The 18539-nt window shown below is 39.8% G+C and overlaps 1 protein-coding gene across 2 annotated transcripts; it reads left to right on the top strand.

Moving 5' to 3' along the window:
* The first annotated feature begins 5198 nt into the window (after positions 1 to 5198).
* Positions 5199 to 16792, top strand: LOC122986014 (uncharacterized protein KIAA0895-like). 2 transcript variants are annotated; one of them, XM_044357070.1, is made up of 7 exons: positions 5199 to 5402; positions 6305 to 7056; positions 7147 to 7290; positions 9203 to 9335; positions 11556 to 11861; positions 12903 to 13000; positions 14466 to 16792. In XM_044357070.1, the coding sequence occupies exons 2-7, from the start codon at positions 6343 to 6345 to the stop codon at positions 14625 to 14627; spliced, it is 1557 nt and encodes a 518-aa protein (XP_044213005.1). In that variant the 5' UTR covers positions 5199 to 5402; positions 6305 to 6342; the 3' UTR covers positions 14628 to 16792. The 2 variants fall into 2 exon arrangements, with proteins under 2 accessions (XP_044213005.1, XP_044213016.1); XM_044357081.1 differs by lacking the exon at positions 5199 to 5402 and adding an exon at positions 5608 to 5790.
* Positions 16793 to 18539: the final 1747 nt, after the last annotated feature.

Raw genomic sequence — 18539 nt, 5'->3', positions numbered from 1 at the left:
TGTGCTGTGACATATTATAACACAACTGTCTCTAGAAAATGAGTAAAACTCTCTGCAGCAAAAACGCAGTAAAGTTTGTAAATGAACCTTCAGTATGATTTCTGATTTATGTATCATTGTTCTATTAACAGAAGTTTCACTTAAATCCTTTAATGTGTGGATCTGTCGCCCAGCAAAAGACACCAACTCTGATCAGAGAAAGATTGGATATTACAGAGGACACAGTTCAATGCCAAAGTAGAAAAAAACACAACAAACGTAATTGTAACCATAATAATTTCCTAATAAAGTGTAAAAACTCATCAAATCAACATCAGCAAACCCATAATAAGTGTGGTCTTTAATGCCAGCCTTACACCAAACTTTCACTGTCGCAGACGAATTTCCAATGTTGGAATAAAATCATGAGTTCTGCTAGAGTCGTGGCGCGCTCTCGTCATCTTGATCGTTTGGTGTAAGGTGGTCGTAAAGCTCAGTCTTAAGTCAGTCTTTTTCTTGTCTTGACGCACCGATAAAATCAAACATGTTTAATATTATCTGATGTTTTTAATCTTGGCTTATGTTCAAGAAGGAGAACATTGGTCAACAACCAATAGGTGCTCTCTCTCCAGCACTAAACAGGAAACAGCAAACTGGGTAGACAGTAAACATGGCGGGGACTCCGGGGAGGCGCAGTAACGTGAACAAGTCTCGGTTCTCATGGAAAAGGAGGAGAAACTGGTGGAGCTGTGTAGTGAGCCAGAGCGCCTCTGTGACGTGGATAGAAACTGCCTGCAGCTGTAGTTTTTCAGGACAAAACACCGCACACACAAAAGCTGCCTCTGCTTCTGCTCCATTGTTCAACAGTTGTTTTTTTTTCTTGTAAATTTCCACCAGGAGCATGATGGGAAATAATCTCAAGAGGAAAATAATTGTGGTCTTGCAAATAGTGACCCTGCAAGATCCCTAATCTTTTGCATCTGTGACTAAAAACTCATGACTCATGACACATTTTCATGAGATGCGAGAGGGTGTTAGACTTTAGTCTTTTCAAAGTCTTCTAGGAGTAAGATAACGTTACAAACACCCAGTCACACCTGTTCATCCTTGGAAGGGGCACCAACTGGGAGTTTCTTTTAACCACTACAGGCCTGTTCAATAAGGTGTGTGTGTGTTGTATTTGTTGGGACGATGTACAGTTTTAAACATAAATGTTAACATTTGATGCGCCGCAACAGAGTTAGCTTTAAAGCTAATTTTCATCTTCAGTACAGTACAACGCAAAAAACACACAGGACACATCATACAAAATACACACAATAAGACATCACATACACCCACAATGTCAACCAGAAATTAATAAACTTGTCAAATTAAAAGCAAGATTATTAGAGATTATATGAGAAGACCATCATATGAAATTTAGATTGAGTGGTTACAGAGCTGAGTAGTTTTTAGCAGGTTTTTTTTAATTTGAACATATTGATGGAACTGCAGCTCTTCATATCATCAGGTAGGACGTTCCACTGACTTCCTTTCACAAAGACAGCTGACTGTCCAAATGCAGTGTGATGAAATGGTCTGGTACAATCTCATATAGAGGATATTCTGGAGGATCTAATAGAATTTACTGAGCGAGTGTACACAAAGTCATGTAGTGGAGGAGGGGCACAAATTTGAGAATAATCTAAAATTCTCAAAGCTCAGTAAACTGTATTTCTCCAGTACCTTACAGTGATGGGAATGCATTGGCTTTTGAGTTTGTTTGTATAAGGACTCAAGGTTTTACAGCCTGCCCTCCCAACATGTGATGCAATAAGACAATAAGGTGAAAAGGAGACTGAGTGGAAAGGTGAAGTTTGCCACACCGTGCAGAACAGCAGTGTGGGAATCCCTCAGGCTGCCAAGCACTGGATCAAAAAATAGTCGCTCCAAACGTGAAACAATAAATACACCTGGCAGCCAAAATGATTCCAACACCTCCCCCCACCCACAACACCTTGGCTACAAAGTCAAATTCTTTGTGCCGACAGGTGGGTCGTGCAGGTAAAAACATGTTGATTTTTACCCTCATCAGCGCTGGCTTCATCCACAGGTGCACACAGTATCATGTTCGCACCAGGTGACGTGGACAGACCTCTAAAACAGTGCAGTCATGCTGCTTGTTGGATTACACTAGGGTTGGGTCTTAAATCATTGACTAACCGGGTTACACTGAGAAAACGAGTGACATTCTGCAACAACAGCTCTCAAGTTCTGTTTTTTTTTACACTCACCAGGCAATTAATCTTAAAAAAAAAAACGTTTTTATCCTTTATTTTCAATCTTATTGATTATTTTCTCTCATTGCTGTACTTTTACTTTGTTTGTCTTAACATTTAGTTTGTTGTCTTCATTCAGTTCAGTTTCTCCCTTAGTCTCTCTTATGGTTATTAAAGATCCAACCATGCGCAGCCAAGAGGAAGAAGATAAAAGTTAAAAGCTAAAAGGAAGCGTGGTCACATCTGAAAGCTGACATACTAGTTTATGTTGCTTTGATTTGATATTGTTATTAATAAGACAACAAGCTCCGGCGCACCTGTTTGCATGAGATGAGGTAGATAGCGCTCAAACAAATAAGTTAGTCATATTTGTTTTATGTGGTCAAGCGTGTGTGTGTGTTTGCAGGTCTGACTGTAACAGGTGCAAAACACTGTTTGCAGCCAGTAATAAAGAACACCTTTTATAAAGTTGAAGCCGCAAGAACTAACAGAGAGTTTGATGTACCGGATCACGATGATCACTCAAAGATTCAAGATTACTTCATCGTCTCTTTACTCGCACACATCGAAAGGAAGTTCTGTTTCTCCCAGACAGATTCCCCACAGATTTAAACAAACTTAACTAGTAAAAATATAAAATACCTAAAAATACATTAAGAAAGTTTCAGACACATAAGTAAAGGGATGATATAAATACACACAAGAACACAAAAATATAAAAGTTTTAAAATAGCAGCAAAGGTAAATGAGGAAGTGCAATGACTGCGGTTTTATTTAGTTTACGTCACGGTTCACAAGTTCACTTTTGTTTTTTTCTCTCTATGATTCTTCTCCTTTGTATAAACGACTTTTTATGTTCGGTTTTACTTACTTCAACACATCTCTCTATTAGTATTTTAATATTTTATTTTATTATTATTATTATTATTTTTCTATCTTTATCTTTGTTTTCCTTTTAATACCCTACCTTACATTTCTGACTTCACTCACTTCAACACATCTCTTCCTTTTTTCTTTCTTTTAGTATTTTATTCTCTTTTTTCATATTTCAATTTTATATTATTATTTTATTTGGCTATTCTGAATATTAAAATGTTTTATCCTACCTCTGGTGTTTGCAAATTAATGAGTGTTATACAGCATTTCCTCAGTTCCTGTTTTTGAGTCCTTTATTTATAGTCATAGTCAGTTACTGTTTGTCAGTTATTGTTTGTGCATGTATGAAGAGTGCTGTACAAAAAAGTCTGATTGATTGACTGATCAACATTTACATTATTACAGAAAAAACCTTTTAAATAGTATAATGTACATTAAATTATCGAAGAGACGTTAAGCAGCCTTTACCTCGTGTCTCAATGCACATAAATACATCGAGCTCCAACACTTAAAAAGCTTAAAAATGAAGAGCAAAATACAAAGATACTGATTTTTCACAGAAAGGAGCAATAGTTCATGTAGTATTAATAAACATACTTTTAAAAATGCAGTGATAAACAGTCGTACCAGTTGTTATCTTCTAACTGGTTTTTCTTTTGCTTTTCACTATTGGAGCCACTGAAAGGAGAAGGTAGTGACGCAGTTAACTTCTCAAATTCTGTACAAATTCTTTGTACATTGTTAAAGGCACAAGTACACACAGACACAAGTATTATGAGCTTGATGTAGTTAAAGTATTGCAGTAAAAGTAGTGGTTTGGTCCCTCTGACTGATATATTATTATATATGACATCATTATATTATTGATAGTGAAGCATCAGTGTTAGAGCAGCATGTTACTGTTGTAGCTGCTGGAGGTGGAGCTAGTTTACACTACTTTATATACAGTTAGCTAGTTTAGTCCAGTGGTTCCCAACCTAGGGGTCGGGCCCCTCCGAAGGATCATGAGATAAATCTGAGGGGTCGTGAGATGATTAATGGGAGAGGAAAGAAGAAAAGATCTTGTTAAAAAAATTTCTTCTTAATGACCATTAAACAATAGAGACCGGAGCTGAAGTATCAAAATTTAACAGAATTTATTTTCTTGTACAAGAAGGAGCGTTTCACAATGCAACACACAGAATGAGGTTACAAAGAAAAAGGCTCTCAGAGGGGCCTACAACAGGGTTTTATACACCCTAAGTGGCCGTTCCAGTTCTTTTCTTAATCTATCAAATACAGACTTATAGATAACATCATGTCTGTTTTCAGTTCTCCTTTCCAGGAGCCGTCCTGCCCAACTGACCCCCAGATGACATGTCTCACCCTCTCTCCAACAAATTTTAATGTCTACATCTTCCTCTTTATAAATATAATGCTGAACTTCCTTTAACCTTAGCTTATATGTCTGCTGATGTTACAGAGTTGCAGTACGAGACAGGAACATTTCATCGTGATCTAGATAAAATAGTAACACTCATACACGGTGTAATCATAATTTTTATAACAGTTCTGATACACAAATCTGTTTTCAGTTTTTGGACTTTTTCTCTAATCTTTGATTTTTGCTGAAATATTGGATCATTTGAACATTTATTGAAATGAAAGCATGTGAGAAGTTTAGAGGGAAAAATCACTATTTGGTGGAGCTGTTAACAACTCATAGACATGTGAAATGTGACCCCGACTACACACTGCTTTTTGTAAGACGTCAAAAACCAAAAAGGTTGGAAACCACTGGTTTCATCTTTAACAATGTGTTGTATTTTAAAAGCTTGTTATATTATCCATTGTGTCAAATCTTCATCTGAAAAGTAACTAAAGCTGTCAAATGAATGTAGTGGAGTAGAAAGTACAATGTTTCCCTCTGAAATGTAGTGGAGTGGAAGTAGAAAGTAGCATCAAATGGAAATACTCAATTAAAATAAAAGTACATCAAAATTGTACTTGAGTAAATGTACTTAGTTACTTTCCACCACCGCTCTTCTGGTTGTACGTAATTACGCAGCGTAGCGTCACGCACGGCGTACCCGGCGTACCGCGTCATAACTTCCAACACAACCGCCGCTTCCTGGCCGGCCCAGGCAGGAGCCTCAGGCCGCGCTCCACACTGAACCGTTATCCGCATATTATCATCATCCACCGGTGAGGAAAAGCAGCTCCGCCGCTCAGTCTGTGTGGAGCTGCCGCCGTCATGAGTCAATGAAAAGGCTGAAACCTAAAACATCCTCCCGGGACACGCTGCCGGTGAGTCGGACTGTCAGTTGTTGTCGGTTTGGGGGAGTTAAAGGGGCTGATGGTGAACAGATGTCTTCTTTTAGAGAGGAAATCACTGTGAACTGTGTCAGTTGTTTTGTTCTAGTGTCTCCATGGTGAATTTAAAATAGAACTAGTGTTTGGTTATTTTAAAACTTTACGTTATGAGTAAATGTTAGCTTGACAGTTGGTGGGAGATCACTTGTTTGAGGAGCTTTGTTCATGTGGAGCCTGTTTAAACTCATCATGGACAGTACAGCCTTCCTGTTGTCTGTGTTTCCACCACAATCACAGTCTGACACTAACTCTGGCACGTTGCTGAGCTGCTGCCCATCATTTTCTCAGCTCTAATCTGATGAAAGCAGCGGCAACAGCAGCAGTGAGTGATATCAACTCCATTTTCCTCCTCTTTCACACTCACACACAGCACCAGCAGTTTACTTTAACCTCTTCCACTCCCTCTTCGCAATTAAAATGTCTGAACCACAGTGACTATATATGTATAAATTAGGTCTTGCCGGAAAGGAAACCTCCCAAAGTTTCTTGTGAAAGTGTTAGAAACACTCCAGGTGATACAAAAACAGAGCAGCTGGTCTTTGAAGTCAGTGAAAATTTTGAGATTTTGTCCGCCTAAAAAAAAAAAAAAAAAAAAAAAAAAAAGTGTTTTCAGTCTAAACAACTGTCTGCGGTCTGTTTTTGAAGAAGATAGCACACAGTGTGACAAGTCTACAGTGTTATACACATAAAAAGGTTCAGGCAGATTTACAAAAAGGACATTTAGAGGCTCTATATTTTTGTAAATGAGAGGTTTTCCTCATGACAACAAAAACCACAAGAAAGGGAGAAATGTCCTGGTGGAGTTAATGAGGTTCATCTTTGTGTTCTGTCGACAGCGTCGGGGCTGGAACGAGGTGCAGTCTGAGGCGTGGTGATGGTGTTGGACTCAGGGGAAGTCTTCATGGATCAGGTTGAGGGTAAGAGCGTCGGGAGCAGCAGGGACCTGTTGGAGCCAGGCAACCGAGCCCCCAAAACCACCGCCGCGAAGCCCAGATCGCCGGCCAAAAGGAGCAATGTCGCCAAGAAGGAGAAGGTGTCCCACAACGGACTACCGGCCCAGACAAACAGCGAAAAGGTAGTAGAGAGGAGGTCGTCATCGTCATTAAAAGGCGGTGCCACGCCCAGGCCGCCGCTCCGCCGCCCTCTCAGCCTGGAGATGACGCCCCAGCGCCTGCGGGGGTCTCAGGAGCAGATGGCGGACAGGCGGATTGTGCAGCCTCCTTGGCGCAGCGGTTCGGCCGCCCCCTCGCCCCCGGCTCGCAGTCTGACCAGCCCCAGCCTGGGAGCGGGCGGCTGGATGCGCCGCAGTGAGAGCACCTGCTCTGTCAACTACTTGCGGGCCGGAAGGGGCCAGATGCGCCCGGCCACCTCCCTGCCACACATCGCCAAGGGGACGGGGAGCACGACGCTGCCTACTTCCTCCAGGCCCTGTCTGCTGGTGGCCCTCAGGCCTCTTAACCTGGAGCAGGAGAAGCAGACTTTCTTCCAGTCCGACTACAAGTACGAGCCGCAGTTTGAATACGCTCAGCCTGAGCCGAGGAGCGTGCTGGAGAAGTACAGAGAGGGCTCAGGCCTCTTCCTGGAACAGGTACGTCAGGATCAAACACCCAAGAATCAACCTGTGAGTTCACATGATGATGATGATGATGATGATGATGATGTTTTTATCTGACTGCAGGCAGTCGGGATCATGGAGTGCGTCCTGAAGAAGTTTGTCTCCTATGAGAACTTCGAGGAAGTGACGGGTGGCAACGTGCTCCCTAAAAGTCAGGTCTGGGCTGCTGTGCGCAAATATCTGCAGAAAGAAGGCTGCGTGGGAGAGGTGAGTGCTGACTGATAATATACAGTCCAGACAGTCAAACATGCTTTGAAATAAAGTAATGGATTATACATTAAAGGGCCAAGTCTTTAATTTGAGTAGGTTTACATCAATATAGAAAGAACTGTGTGGGAGATTTAGCCTTTTATCCTTTTTCATCATACACAAAAGACACCAGGAAGAAAAACCCAACCCCCCCTCCCCTCCAACCAAGTGAAAAAAAACAGTAAAAACTTTTACAGGAAATGATTCATACATTTGATGATTTTGTACAAAACTATGTAAACGTCACTGTTATTTAACTGAAAGTCTGTTCTTCTTGTCCAGAAAAGAGCCTCAGATTGTGGTAAATTTTTCAGAGTTACGTAACGTTTTCACTCCAGTTGTATAAAAGAAATCATTTCATTTAATCGTTGCCTGAAAAAATGGAGAAAGACAACGAGATATATCGCTCTTTTAACACACGGTGCCCGAATTTCAAGGGTTGAAAAGATACAAAGCGTCCGCAGATGTTTGTGGGTCGAAAACTTCATCGACTGCAAAGGATTTTCCACTAAATGTTAAACATGATGACTTGACTTCATGTGTGTCTGTCCAAGTTACTTTTGAACCTCTAAACTTTGGGCGTTATGTGTTAAAAGGTCTCACAGTTCTTTCTATACCGACATAAACATAATGTTCAAATTCAAGCTGAGACTGAAGCACAAAACATGTGTAACTGTCCTAATACTTACTGTCTGGACTGTATTTTAGTTCTTAATGGAAAACACATATTTAGGAAGTTAAAATAGCACTTAACTGTCAAATAATTCTAACAAAACTTCAGTCAAAACTTTCATAGTTCTCCTGAAAGCGAAGCCTACACAGATATTTCACCAGAACAGTAAAATATTTGCAGTATTTCTGCGACATGTGAGCACAGGTTTGTTAGTTTTAGTTAATGTACGAGCAGGAGTGGTTGGTATGTTGATGTTTGCTCCGTGTTCACCTGATACGATGGACCAGCAGAGAACAAACAAGGCTCCCCTCCCCCCCTAACAAAGAAACGGGAGTGGTCTATTGTTTATTGTAGAATTTGAGAGGTAGGTAGTATGTGTGTTAACCCTGGACTCACCCCGCCCTGCAGGTGTGTGTATGTGTGTGTGTGTGATAGGCCCCACTAGCGTTCCTGCAGTGCAGTTTGAGCTCACATTACACAAATCAGCACATAACCAGAGCTGAAACCAGTACTAATCAAACTAGCCGAGGTGTCTGAGCCTTTTTTTCTGCCTCTTTCCTGGTTGATGATCATGGAGGTTTCAGTTGAAATTGGAGATAAAAGTTTTGACTGAATTTGAGGTGCAAATTCAGGTGGTTTATCTCGAAGTTACAGTCAAATCAAGCACACCCGCAGAGCAGCACTTCCCCTCAGGAAACCAAAACAACAGCTACATTTGTCTCATGTTTTACCTGCATGTTGCTGTTTAAAAATGTCAGCTTGCATCCTGTTATTAGTTCAGTTACAAATTCAAAACGCACCGCAGAGCCGTGTGCAATCTGGTATCAGACATATTCACATACAGATCGAGCCTAATACCAGCAATAAAGCCCCAATAAAACGTCTGCAGCATGGAGACATTGGTGCTTTCCTGAGGAAGGAGTTGTTTGATCTGTTTGTTTGCAATGTGTTTACGACTTCTAATGGAAAGAATCCAATGAGTTTGACACTGTTTAAACTACTAGTAGCGAGGATGATGACGATGATTATGTCTTTTTATGTTTGCACTGGTGTTTTTTTTATCTGATGCATTGTTACAGCTAATCCATCTGTACAGAGATGAATTCCACCAGACTACCAGCCGTGTGGAACTTGATGATGATGATTAATGTTGCCGTGTGTGTGTGTGTGTGTGTGTGTGTGTGTGTGTGTCTTCAGGTTGTGGTGCGTCTGTCTGACGAGCTGCTGTCTCAGGCGGTGATGGTGGTGGAGAGCTGTCGTCCCACTCTGACCATCAACCTGGCCGGAGCTCGACAGCACTGGCTGGAGGGGATGCTGAGACATGAAATAGGTACGTTGTGCTGGGAAAAGAGGAGGATCAGATATTCAAATAATTACGGTAATAACGGACGGGTTCACAATGTCTGTCTTAAAACAACAGTCGGGAGCCTAAATGAACATTGAAGGTCAAGGTTTTCCTCACTGTCATCATTCCTCCTGTTCATACTGACCATTAGAAGATGAAGGATGAAGATGAAGGTATCCTCTAATGATCAGTATGAACATGAGGAACAATTACAGCAAGAAGAATCTTGTTCAATGTTCATTTGGGCTCCTGACTGTTGTTTTAAGAAAAACTTACAAATTGTGAACCTTTACTTTAATGTAAATTAGTTACAGCTGATGTAAACTGCTGCTGAGAAGCTGCTAGTTGATCATTATTTGCTAATTAAAAAAATTTTAAAAACTGAGAAGAGACAAAAATCTTCAATAAGAGATCGAGGTATTTAATCAACCTGAAACTGTCTTCAAACTGAGCTGGCTGCTAGAAATCAACCCTGATTTAATACACTTGAATCAATGTTTATTTAAAATAAAAACACCGTCTGATACTCGTCAAGGTATTCAGGGCTGCAACTAATGATTATTTTCTTGCTTAATCAATTAAAAATGAATGAAAAGAAAACAGTGAAAGATGCATTTCACTAAGTGATGTCTTTTTGTTTCACTCTACAGTTATAGGATTTTTTGCTTGTGTTTTCTAACATTTGAACCATCAGAACCAATGAATTTTTGTTTTTGTTTTTTGCGAGAAAAAACAACCTCAGCGATTAATTGCTGATCAAAACAGACACTTTTTCTGTCTTTCAACGAGTCGACGTGATGAAGTGGTTGAACTTTAGGATCTTTCTAGCTGCTTTTTCCTGAACTCGCTTTGACGTGTTCTACTCGAGTTAATGATTCCTACGTAAAGACGTTGGATTACTCTTCAGTCAGCGGAGACAGAGATAGCAGAGTGCGAATGTTTCCACAGGATTAGATAATCAGTCGATTAGTAGATTGCCAGAAAATGAATCAGTAACTTTTTTTTACATGATAGTAAACTGAATCTCTTTAGATTTACTGGACTGAACTGGACTCGACTGTGAGCCAGACCTCATCCACCAGAGTCAGTGTTGGACCTCGCTGATGTTCTTGTGGCTGAATGGGAGCAAATCCCTGCAGCCAGGTTCCAACATCTGGAGGAAAGTCTGAAACCAGAGCAGTGGAGGGTGTAAGAGCAGCAGATTAACGCCCAACAGTCACATATGGGTGTAATGTTTGGGTGCCCGAATACAAATACGTTATTCGGCAAAGCACAAATAGTGCTTGTTTTTTTTTTTTTGTTTTTTTTTTAACATTTGTTTCCATACAAATATTTTTAAAATTATTTGTTTTTGGAAAGAAAAAAACAAAACATGTCAAATACCAGCGAGCAGGTCAGTTATAGTCGCTATGTCAGTGTCTCTCCTCAGGTCTCAATGAGGGGAGTCACATCCACCTGCTACATGACGCATATTTCTTAATTTGGACATCACTTTAATTTTAATCTTTTAATTTTCTAAAATTATAAGCGTAATAAAAACAAAAACAGGATTTTTAAGCCTCTTTCCACTTTTATTGTAATACAAATGCAAATAATTTTGCTGCCTCAACAAATACAGATACAAATACAAATACTGGGCTCTCTGCACATCTCTAATGCCCACATAGTGTATTTGGCGTGAGAGTGAGGGGAGACGCAGGTTGAAAGCAAATAATAATTCATATTAATTTTAACAAAGAGCATAATCATTAAATAAAAGATAAATATAGTGAGATGTGGTAGTGAAGGTGTGTGTGTGTGTTTATTAGGAGGTGATGTTGAACAGCATTAATAAAACAAAGATGCACAAGTGAGAAAAGCTCCAGTCGAACTGAGGAAGGTTGGGATTTATGGCGGCGGGGGGAGCGCTGCACCGTCTCTAGCTACCTGCTATATTATAGAAATAGAAGATGTAGAGCTGGAGCCAGAGGACTGTCACACTCAAGGATTGAACTATCCAACAGTTGATGAGATATTTCACTCTGGACCCACCGAACACAGCCACCATTCTCTGTTCAGATCATCTGGGTCGGTCCAGTCATCTACGATAACGTCTATAAATAGACCCAAACATGCAGAACACAAGACGTTTTACAGCAGATTTCCACTTGCGAATAAAACTGGATTTATTTGAGTGAATAAGCGATGTTTGTTCCTCTCTTTCAGGTACGCATTATCTGCGAGGAGTGAACAACAATCAGCAGCCGTGGGCCACTACAGAAGGCAGGAAGCAGTTCGGCCTCAAACCGGCCAATCCCACGGAGGAGGGCCTGGCCAGCCTGCACAGCGTGTTGCTACGGAAACAGCCCTACCTGTGGCGCGCGGCTCTGCTGTACTACACGGTGTACCACGCCACCAGCATGAGCTTCAGCCAGCTCTTCAGTCACATCGCACGCTTCGTCCAGGACCCGGACGTCCGCTGGGAGTACTGTCTGCGAGCCAAGAGGGGACAGACGGACACCTCGCAGCCTGGTGAAATCACACACACGCACACACACACACACACACAGCTATGTTTCTATCACTTCAGAGGACATTACATTGACCTACATTCATTTCCTGGAGACTACCTTAATATAACCTTAAAATTACCCTAAAATTAATGATTTACGTTAAGGGGTCTTGCTTTTTGTCCCCACAACATGAGGAACTCATAAGCACTACTTGCCTAACTCTAACCCTATCTTACAAGGTGCTGCACAAAGCAGAAGATAAGTAAGAAAAACAGAATAAGATAAGTAAGATAAGAAAAACAAAAACTTTAACAAGACTTAATGTCAATCTAATAAACAATACAAGCATAAAACTACAAAGAAGTCAGATACAACAATAAAAACAGTGAAAGCAACACTGAGAACAATCACACGTTATGAGATAAAGTGCTTACGAAACACTTGACAAACTGTGCTTTTTATTAGTAGGGGAAGGCGGTTCCAGAGGGGTGGAGGCCCAGTGTAGGTATTGTGTAAGAGCGACTCAGGGTTGTTAACTGTGAATCGCAGTAATCAATGTAGAGACCATCGCAGCATGCAAGGTTTAACATGCAGAGAGAGAGGAATGTGCATCACTGTGTAATAAATGAAATATCTCAGTTATCATCTCCTCTGTACAAAATCAGTTTTATAAACCAGGAAACTCTGTGAAAGAAACCATTGTAACCCACTGAGGAGATTGATTTTCTCATTTATCAGATCGGTCTATAAAACAAACTTTCCCTTCACGTTAAAGACCCTTTTTAGAACCACAGTAATAGTTGGACCAGGTAATAAATGAATAGGCTTTATATAGATGACACAATGTGAGCAAATAGGAATTCAAAGAGAGAAGCAACTTAACGTCCTGTCATTCAACGTCATGTCTGAATAAAGCCATAAACGTAAAAATGGCCTTCAGTATATCTGAATAACAAAAAGCCATCACTGTACCAGCTTGATGAAGACGGCATTGTTACATATACCATGTCTGACAAGGGTTTTATCTTAATGCCTCCTGTATGCTGTGTTTGTGTTCCAGGCTGCTTCAGTAAAGACCAGGTCTACCTGGACGGGATCCTTCGGATTCTTCGGCATCGAAGGAACATTGACTTCAAGATGTTGACCTCCTTAGGCAAGGTCAGTGTCAATATCTTCAAATAAGAGCCGCTATTACCAATAGAAATCCTATTTGTATACATGACAAATAAGCCGCTGAGTAAGCAAACATCTTATTCTATAACGCACTTAAAAAAACCAGAATTACAAGGTGCTTCACAGCTGCACATAATATACAGTTAGTTAGTTATTAAATGCAACAAGAATTTATAGTCAAACAGACATAAAACTAAATAAAAAGGACAACAGAAAAGTAATAAGTCATAAAAAGTTAAAAAAAAAAAAAAAAAAGTAAAATCATGTGAATGTCAGACCTGCTGGTTTAGAAATGTTATAGTCAACATCCAGATTAAAAAGGGAAGCAGATGCAGAAGGTTTCTAGCCTGAACCCAGTGAGATAACATGCAGTTTCTGCCCCCTGTTGGGCTTTTTAAGTCATAAAAACCATTATGCCATTATAACAGCTCTGCAGCTTACTGGTGGAAGGACAGAACCTCCTGATCTGTTTATTCTGAATGTAAAAGGTTTTTATGAAACAATAAAGCACGAAGCGGTGAGAATCAAAAGCAGAATCGATAAACAGTAGAATCAAACGCTACCGTCACCTCTCCATGAGGGAGAGCGTCACTGTTCTGAACATTAGTGATGTCAGACAAATATTGACAACATGAAAAAAGTTATTAATGGTTTTGTGTATTAATTATTTTCATTTTTGATTAATCTGCCGATTCAATTTTTTATTTAATTGATTAACCAAATTGATTAACCCATTATAATTTTCCAGTTTTCAAATTTCCAAAAGCCAAAGATATTTAGTTTACTATGATGAATGACAAAGAAAAAGATCTTCACATCTGAGAAGCTGAAACCAGCAAATTTCAAGTATTTTTGCTTAAAATTGCCGATTAATTTCCTGTCGATCCACGAATTGATTAATCGTTGCAGCTCTAGTTTTGTCCCTGTTGTTGTTGTTATTCATTGTTCCTTGTCTTACTTCAACTGGGGGATAATCAGGCTCTCAGTTTTGTAACTACGGTTCCCATAATGCGTTGAGGGATGTAAACAGGAAGTATAACGTTGCCATGGATTCTGTGAGGGAGCTGTGGGCTACAACTTGAGCTCCATTTCTTTAGCTTTATATTTGTTAACATTTTGGCAAACTAGCTCTATTAAAAAAAAAAAAAAAGCCGAATTAGCTATTAGCATTTCCTCATTGCAGTATACTCATGGATGTACAGACAGATATCACTGAATTACTTTTAGGGCTGCAATCTATAGATTATTTTCTTGATTAATCAATCAGTTGTTTGGTCCATAAAATGTTGATCACCTAAAGCCCCAGGTGATGTCCTCAAATGTCTCGTTTTGTCCCGACCAACAGTCCACAACTCAAAGACTAAAGAAACCAGAAAATATTCATCATAATCTGATGGGAGGTGTTTTCCTCTTCGTCTCCACTGATAAACATTTATCTCTACCCCTGCAGGTGTCTTTCGAAGATGTAGAGAGGCTTCGGCACCTGGCTGTGCTCAACAGGACCAGAATCCCACACTTCATGCGAGACCAGGAGCGGTACCTGCAACACCTGGATCACATCGTCGCCGTAAACGAACTGGACGATTCATCGCTGCAAGAACTGCTGCCCTGATCTCCCTGCACCACCTGAAGCCGGAGGAAGAACCGGAGGCCGTTGAGGACGTTGGTACACAGACTGTATCTTGTGGTGCCCTGAATATCACTTAAAATATCAGTATTATCGATGCTTTATTTGAGCGATTTTTTTTGTAAAACTTGAATGATAACGAACAAAAAGGGACGTACACACTAACACCTCTATCTACATTTTCACTTTTGTCCAATGCATGTCTATGTGGCTTTTTCACAGAGCCAAGTACAGTTCAAGTGCTCCCCAGCCCCCCCCCACCCCCCCTCCCCAACCTGCCTTTACTCCCACTATGAAGTTACCTCAATACTCTACGATGTAACCAACATTATATATGTAAACTCATACATAATCACTGCATCCAACGCCTGTACAGGACACTGCTAACATGTCGCGTACAGATTTAAACATTCATAATCACACGCTTTATTTATGCAATTATTTAAGTTTTTTACTTTGAGAAAACAAACTGAATGTCTCTGGTATTAGCTTTATACCTTTACTCCTTTTTGTAGACGCCATTGTTTTATGCCTTAGATTGTTTGCATTTTAAAAGGACACCAAGGACACGTCATCTCAAACTCCCTGGGGAAGTGATAACTGAGGCCATGAATCTTTTAAAATATCAAGTGCCGGTGAACTCAGTCAAGTATTAAAAGATCCTCAGGGAGGAGATTTAAATATCAGTGTTATTAAGAAGATAATCAGCTGTCTTAACGGTGTCCTTGGTGGTCTTTGGATATCAGTAAGCTACTGTGATGTGATGTGACCCGTCCCCGAGCTCCCCCCCTCCCCTCTCTGCACAGCAACCAAACTTTCTTTTGCGACGTTAAAGGAGTAGTTTGACATTTTAGGAAGCACGTTTATTAGCTTTCTTGCAGATTTAGATGAGAGGATTGATAACCACTGTCATATCTGTTTGTTCAATATGTAGCTGGAGCCAGCAGAGAGACTAGAAAGAAGGAAATCAACAACAAAACAAGTGACTTAAACCCCTCTCACGAACAACAATTGATCAATCATAGCTTAGCAACCATAACGAAGCACAACAGGCCTCTCAAGCTTTAGATTTCTCCAGATAATGAGGCTTTCATAATAGAGATACTCTGACTTTCATAAGTTAAAGGTGGGCCTACAAGCATGAAAACTATTTTGGAAGCAGATCCTGGTCCAGTATCCAATTTATGAGTTTCTAACTAGGTGATTGAACCAACTGACAAAGCTAACGTTAGCTCGCTAATATCTGAGCCGTATAGATTGAAGAATAAAACGGGTAAAATGGAATTGGTCAACTTATCTGACCTGACACTTGACATTTCACAGAAAAAACACACTAAACCTCAAACTACAAACCTTTATGCAACTAAGGTTAGACTAAATTACCAAACATCTGTTAGCTTTGCATAGTTGGATATTTAAATGTAAACGGCATGAATACTACTGATTCTAAAACAAATAGTCAGTCAGTCATCGCTGAAAGACTCTTGTAGCGTTAAGTAAAAACATACCTTTTCAAGTATGTAAGCTAAGTAGCCAAACAGTGTCATGTTAGAATGAAATAACATTTTTCCATATCGTATATAGCATACAAGAACTAGCTAGCTTCACACTGCAGGACAAGAACAATGCTGTTTCTTTAATTATGTGTTGTGTACTTGGATTATCAACTGTGGCGGCTGCTGACTTGTCTGGGACATGTTAGCTTCAGTCTTTTAGCACAATATCATATTAATATCCATCAAGTGCATATTTAAGATCCTTTTTACAGGATTTTGGTTTTAAATCTGGAAACATTTAAAAGTCAACTGAAGACTAACTCATGAAGCTAATGTTGGCTGGATTAGCTAGCTACCTATGACTGTTAAAATCTGTCAGCAACAGATAATTTCAGCAAATTTAGCTAGAAATTGTTGGTAATCAAAGACCCATCATTAAAAAATGTACTAAGAATTTCAGCGGTAAACCTGCTACTGTTATCATTATCAGCTACATGTGTGCTGAAGCTTGACACACATAGCAACAGTTTATTTTATTTATATATTTAACATATTTATTTAACAGGGACAGCACACATTCATAAACATTGCTGCCAAGAAGTTATTTTTCATCTGTAGTCCGTGGACAGATGTTACAAAGTCCCCCCCCCCCCCCCCCCCCCCAAAAAAAGACGATTTAAAATGACAAAGTCATTGAGATCATTTATAAGCATACAGAGCAATAATAAAAAAGAGAGGAGAATATTAATGTTTAATAAGAAGTTGCCATTTTTCCATCTCAGAACAGCCAAGCTAGCTGTTTCCCCTTATTTCTAGTCTTTATGCTAAGCTAAGCTAACTGGCTGCTGTATATCAGAATAGTTTACAAGGGCTTTTTTTGCCCTCATGAAATATGTTTCAGGGGTGTTTTGGATCATTTTCAGGGCAATTTTTTCAAATGATGGTAAATATCTTAGTTCTATGTCATATGACCAATATTCAATTTATAATGCAAGAACATTTAATGGGTAAAAATACTCACACTGAGTTATAATCCCAGTTACAGATTATAACTGTGAGTATATTTACCCATTTATAGCATAAATATTTCCGAGTCGCACTTTGAACACAAGGCAAAATCCAGACATGCTTTGCTAAACATATTCTTAAACTGTTTATATTACGAGGGGCATTTTAAAGCCCCTGTCATCTCAATTCCAAGAGCAATTTTACATTTTTTAGGGGCATTTTGCTGTAATTTCCAACCCTGCTGTATATATTTAACACACAGATATGTGAGGTATCAATCTTCTCATCAAACTCTCTGCAAGAAAGTGAATACGATTGTTTTCCAAAATGTCAAACTATTCCTTTAACATGTAGATAAAGTGCCAAAGTGGCGTCATTAATCCACTGTTGGGCTATTTGATTAGCAGCCAAACTCGGCCAGTCACTGTAGCTCCTCGTCCAGGCGTGTCGGTCACTGGCTGGGGAGGAAGTGGGGGTGTTGTGGGCGTGCCTTCGATGGGTGTTAGAGCTCATCTGCTGTAGCTAGCCGTGTGTTTGTAGGCTGCTTTTTACTGTTTGACACTTCAGATGTCAGTCAGGGCATTCATTTTGGGCCAAGCCGTCTGTGAACAGAGTTGGCGCTGACAGACAGGAAAACCAGGTCACAGCAAAGAGGATGTGGGCGAAGCATCACAGCCGGCCCAGTTTTTAACTTAAAGAAACACTTGACCAAAATGTGAACTCTATTTCTGTGATGCATTTTAAATACTCACATTTGAAACGATTAACATGTAATTGAAAAATGTTTACAATTTTAGCCATTTGGTAAGCAGATGTTTTAAATTTGAGCAGGTTTGTCGTCTGCTGACCTCATTGGCTTTCAACCTGACCGGTGACAAACGTCCGCCCGGATTCGCCTAAACGAATGCACCTATTTGTAACGCACGAATGTTGCACAAGTGTTTTATGTTCTGGAAAACATCTTGAATTTCCAGTTTATTTATTAAAAAGTACACACACTTGATGACGTCTGTGATCTGTTTTCATGACGCACCAAAACAAGCTGATGTGGAACATTTTTACTTTATTGTACCTTCTTTTAAATGTCAGTTACAGTAAATCTGGATCCTCTCGCTCTCGGTTGTGGTGTGGGGTGGAGACTGATGTTAAAACCAACGTTAGTTTAGCAGAAAACTGTCATGATGACAACTGACCAAAGTTGAGACACAATATAAATTATTTTTGTACATCAGTTTTTATGTAAAATATTATTTTTCACGCTCAGCCTTTTTAACTGTCTTAAAAGAACTATTTATAGTTAAATAGTCTTGACTACATGTATCTTGTAGGAAAATTAGGTTCTTGCACACTGCTCTCAAATTTAAGAAATTTACAGTATTAAACTCCCATTTCA

Source organism: Thunnus albacares, chromosome 1, assembly GCF_914725855.1.
Source record: "Thunnus albacares chromosome 1, fThuAlb1.1, whole genome shotgun sequence".
NCBI classification, from domain to species: Eukaryota; Metazoa; Chordata; class Actinopteri; order Scombriformes; family Scombridae; genus Thunnus; species Thunnus albacares.
This window is presented reverse-complemented; position numbering and strand designations above follow the sequence as displayed.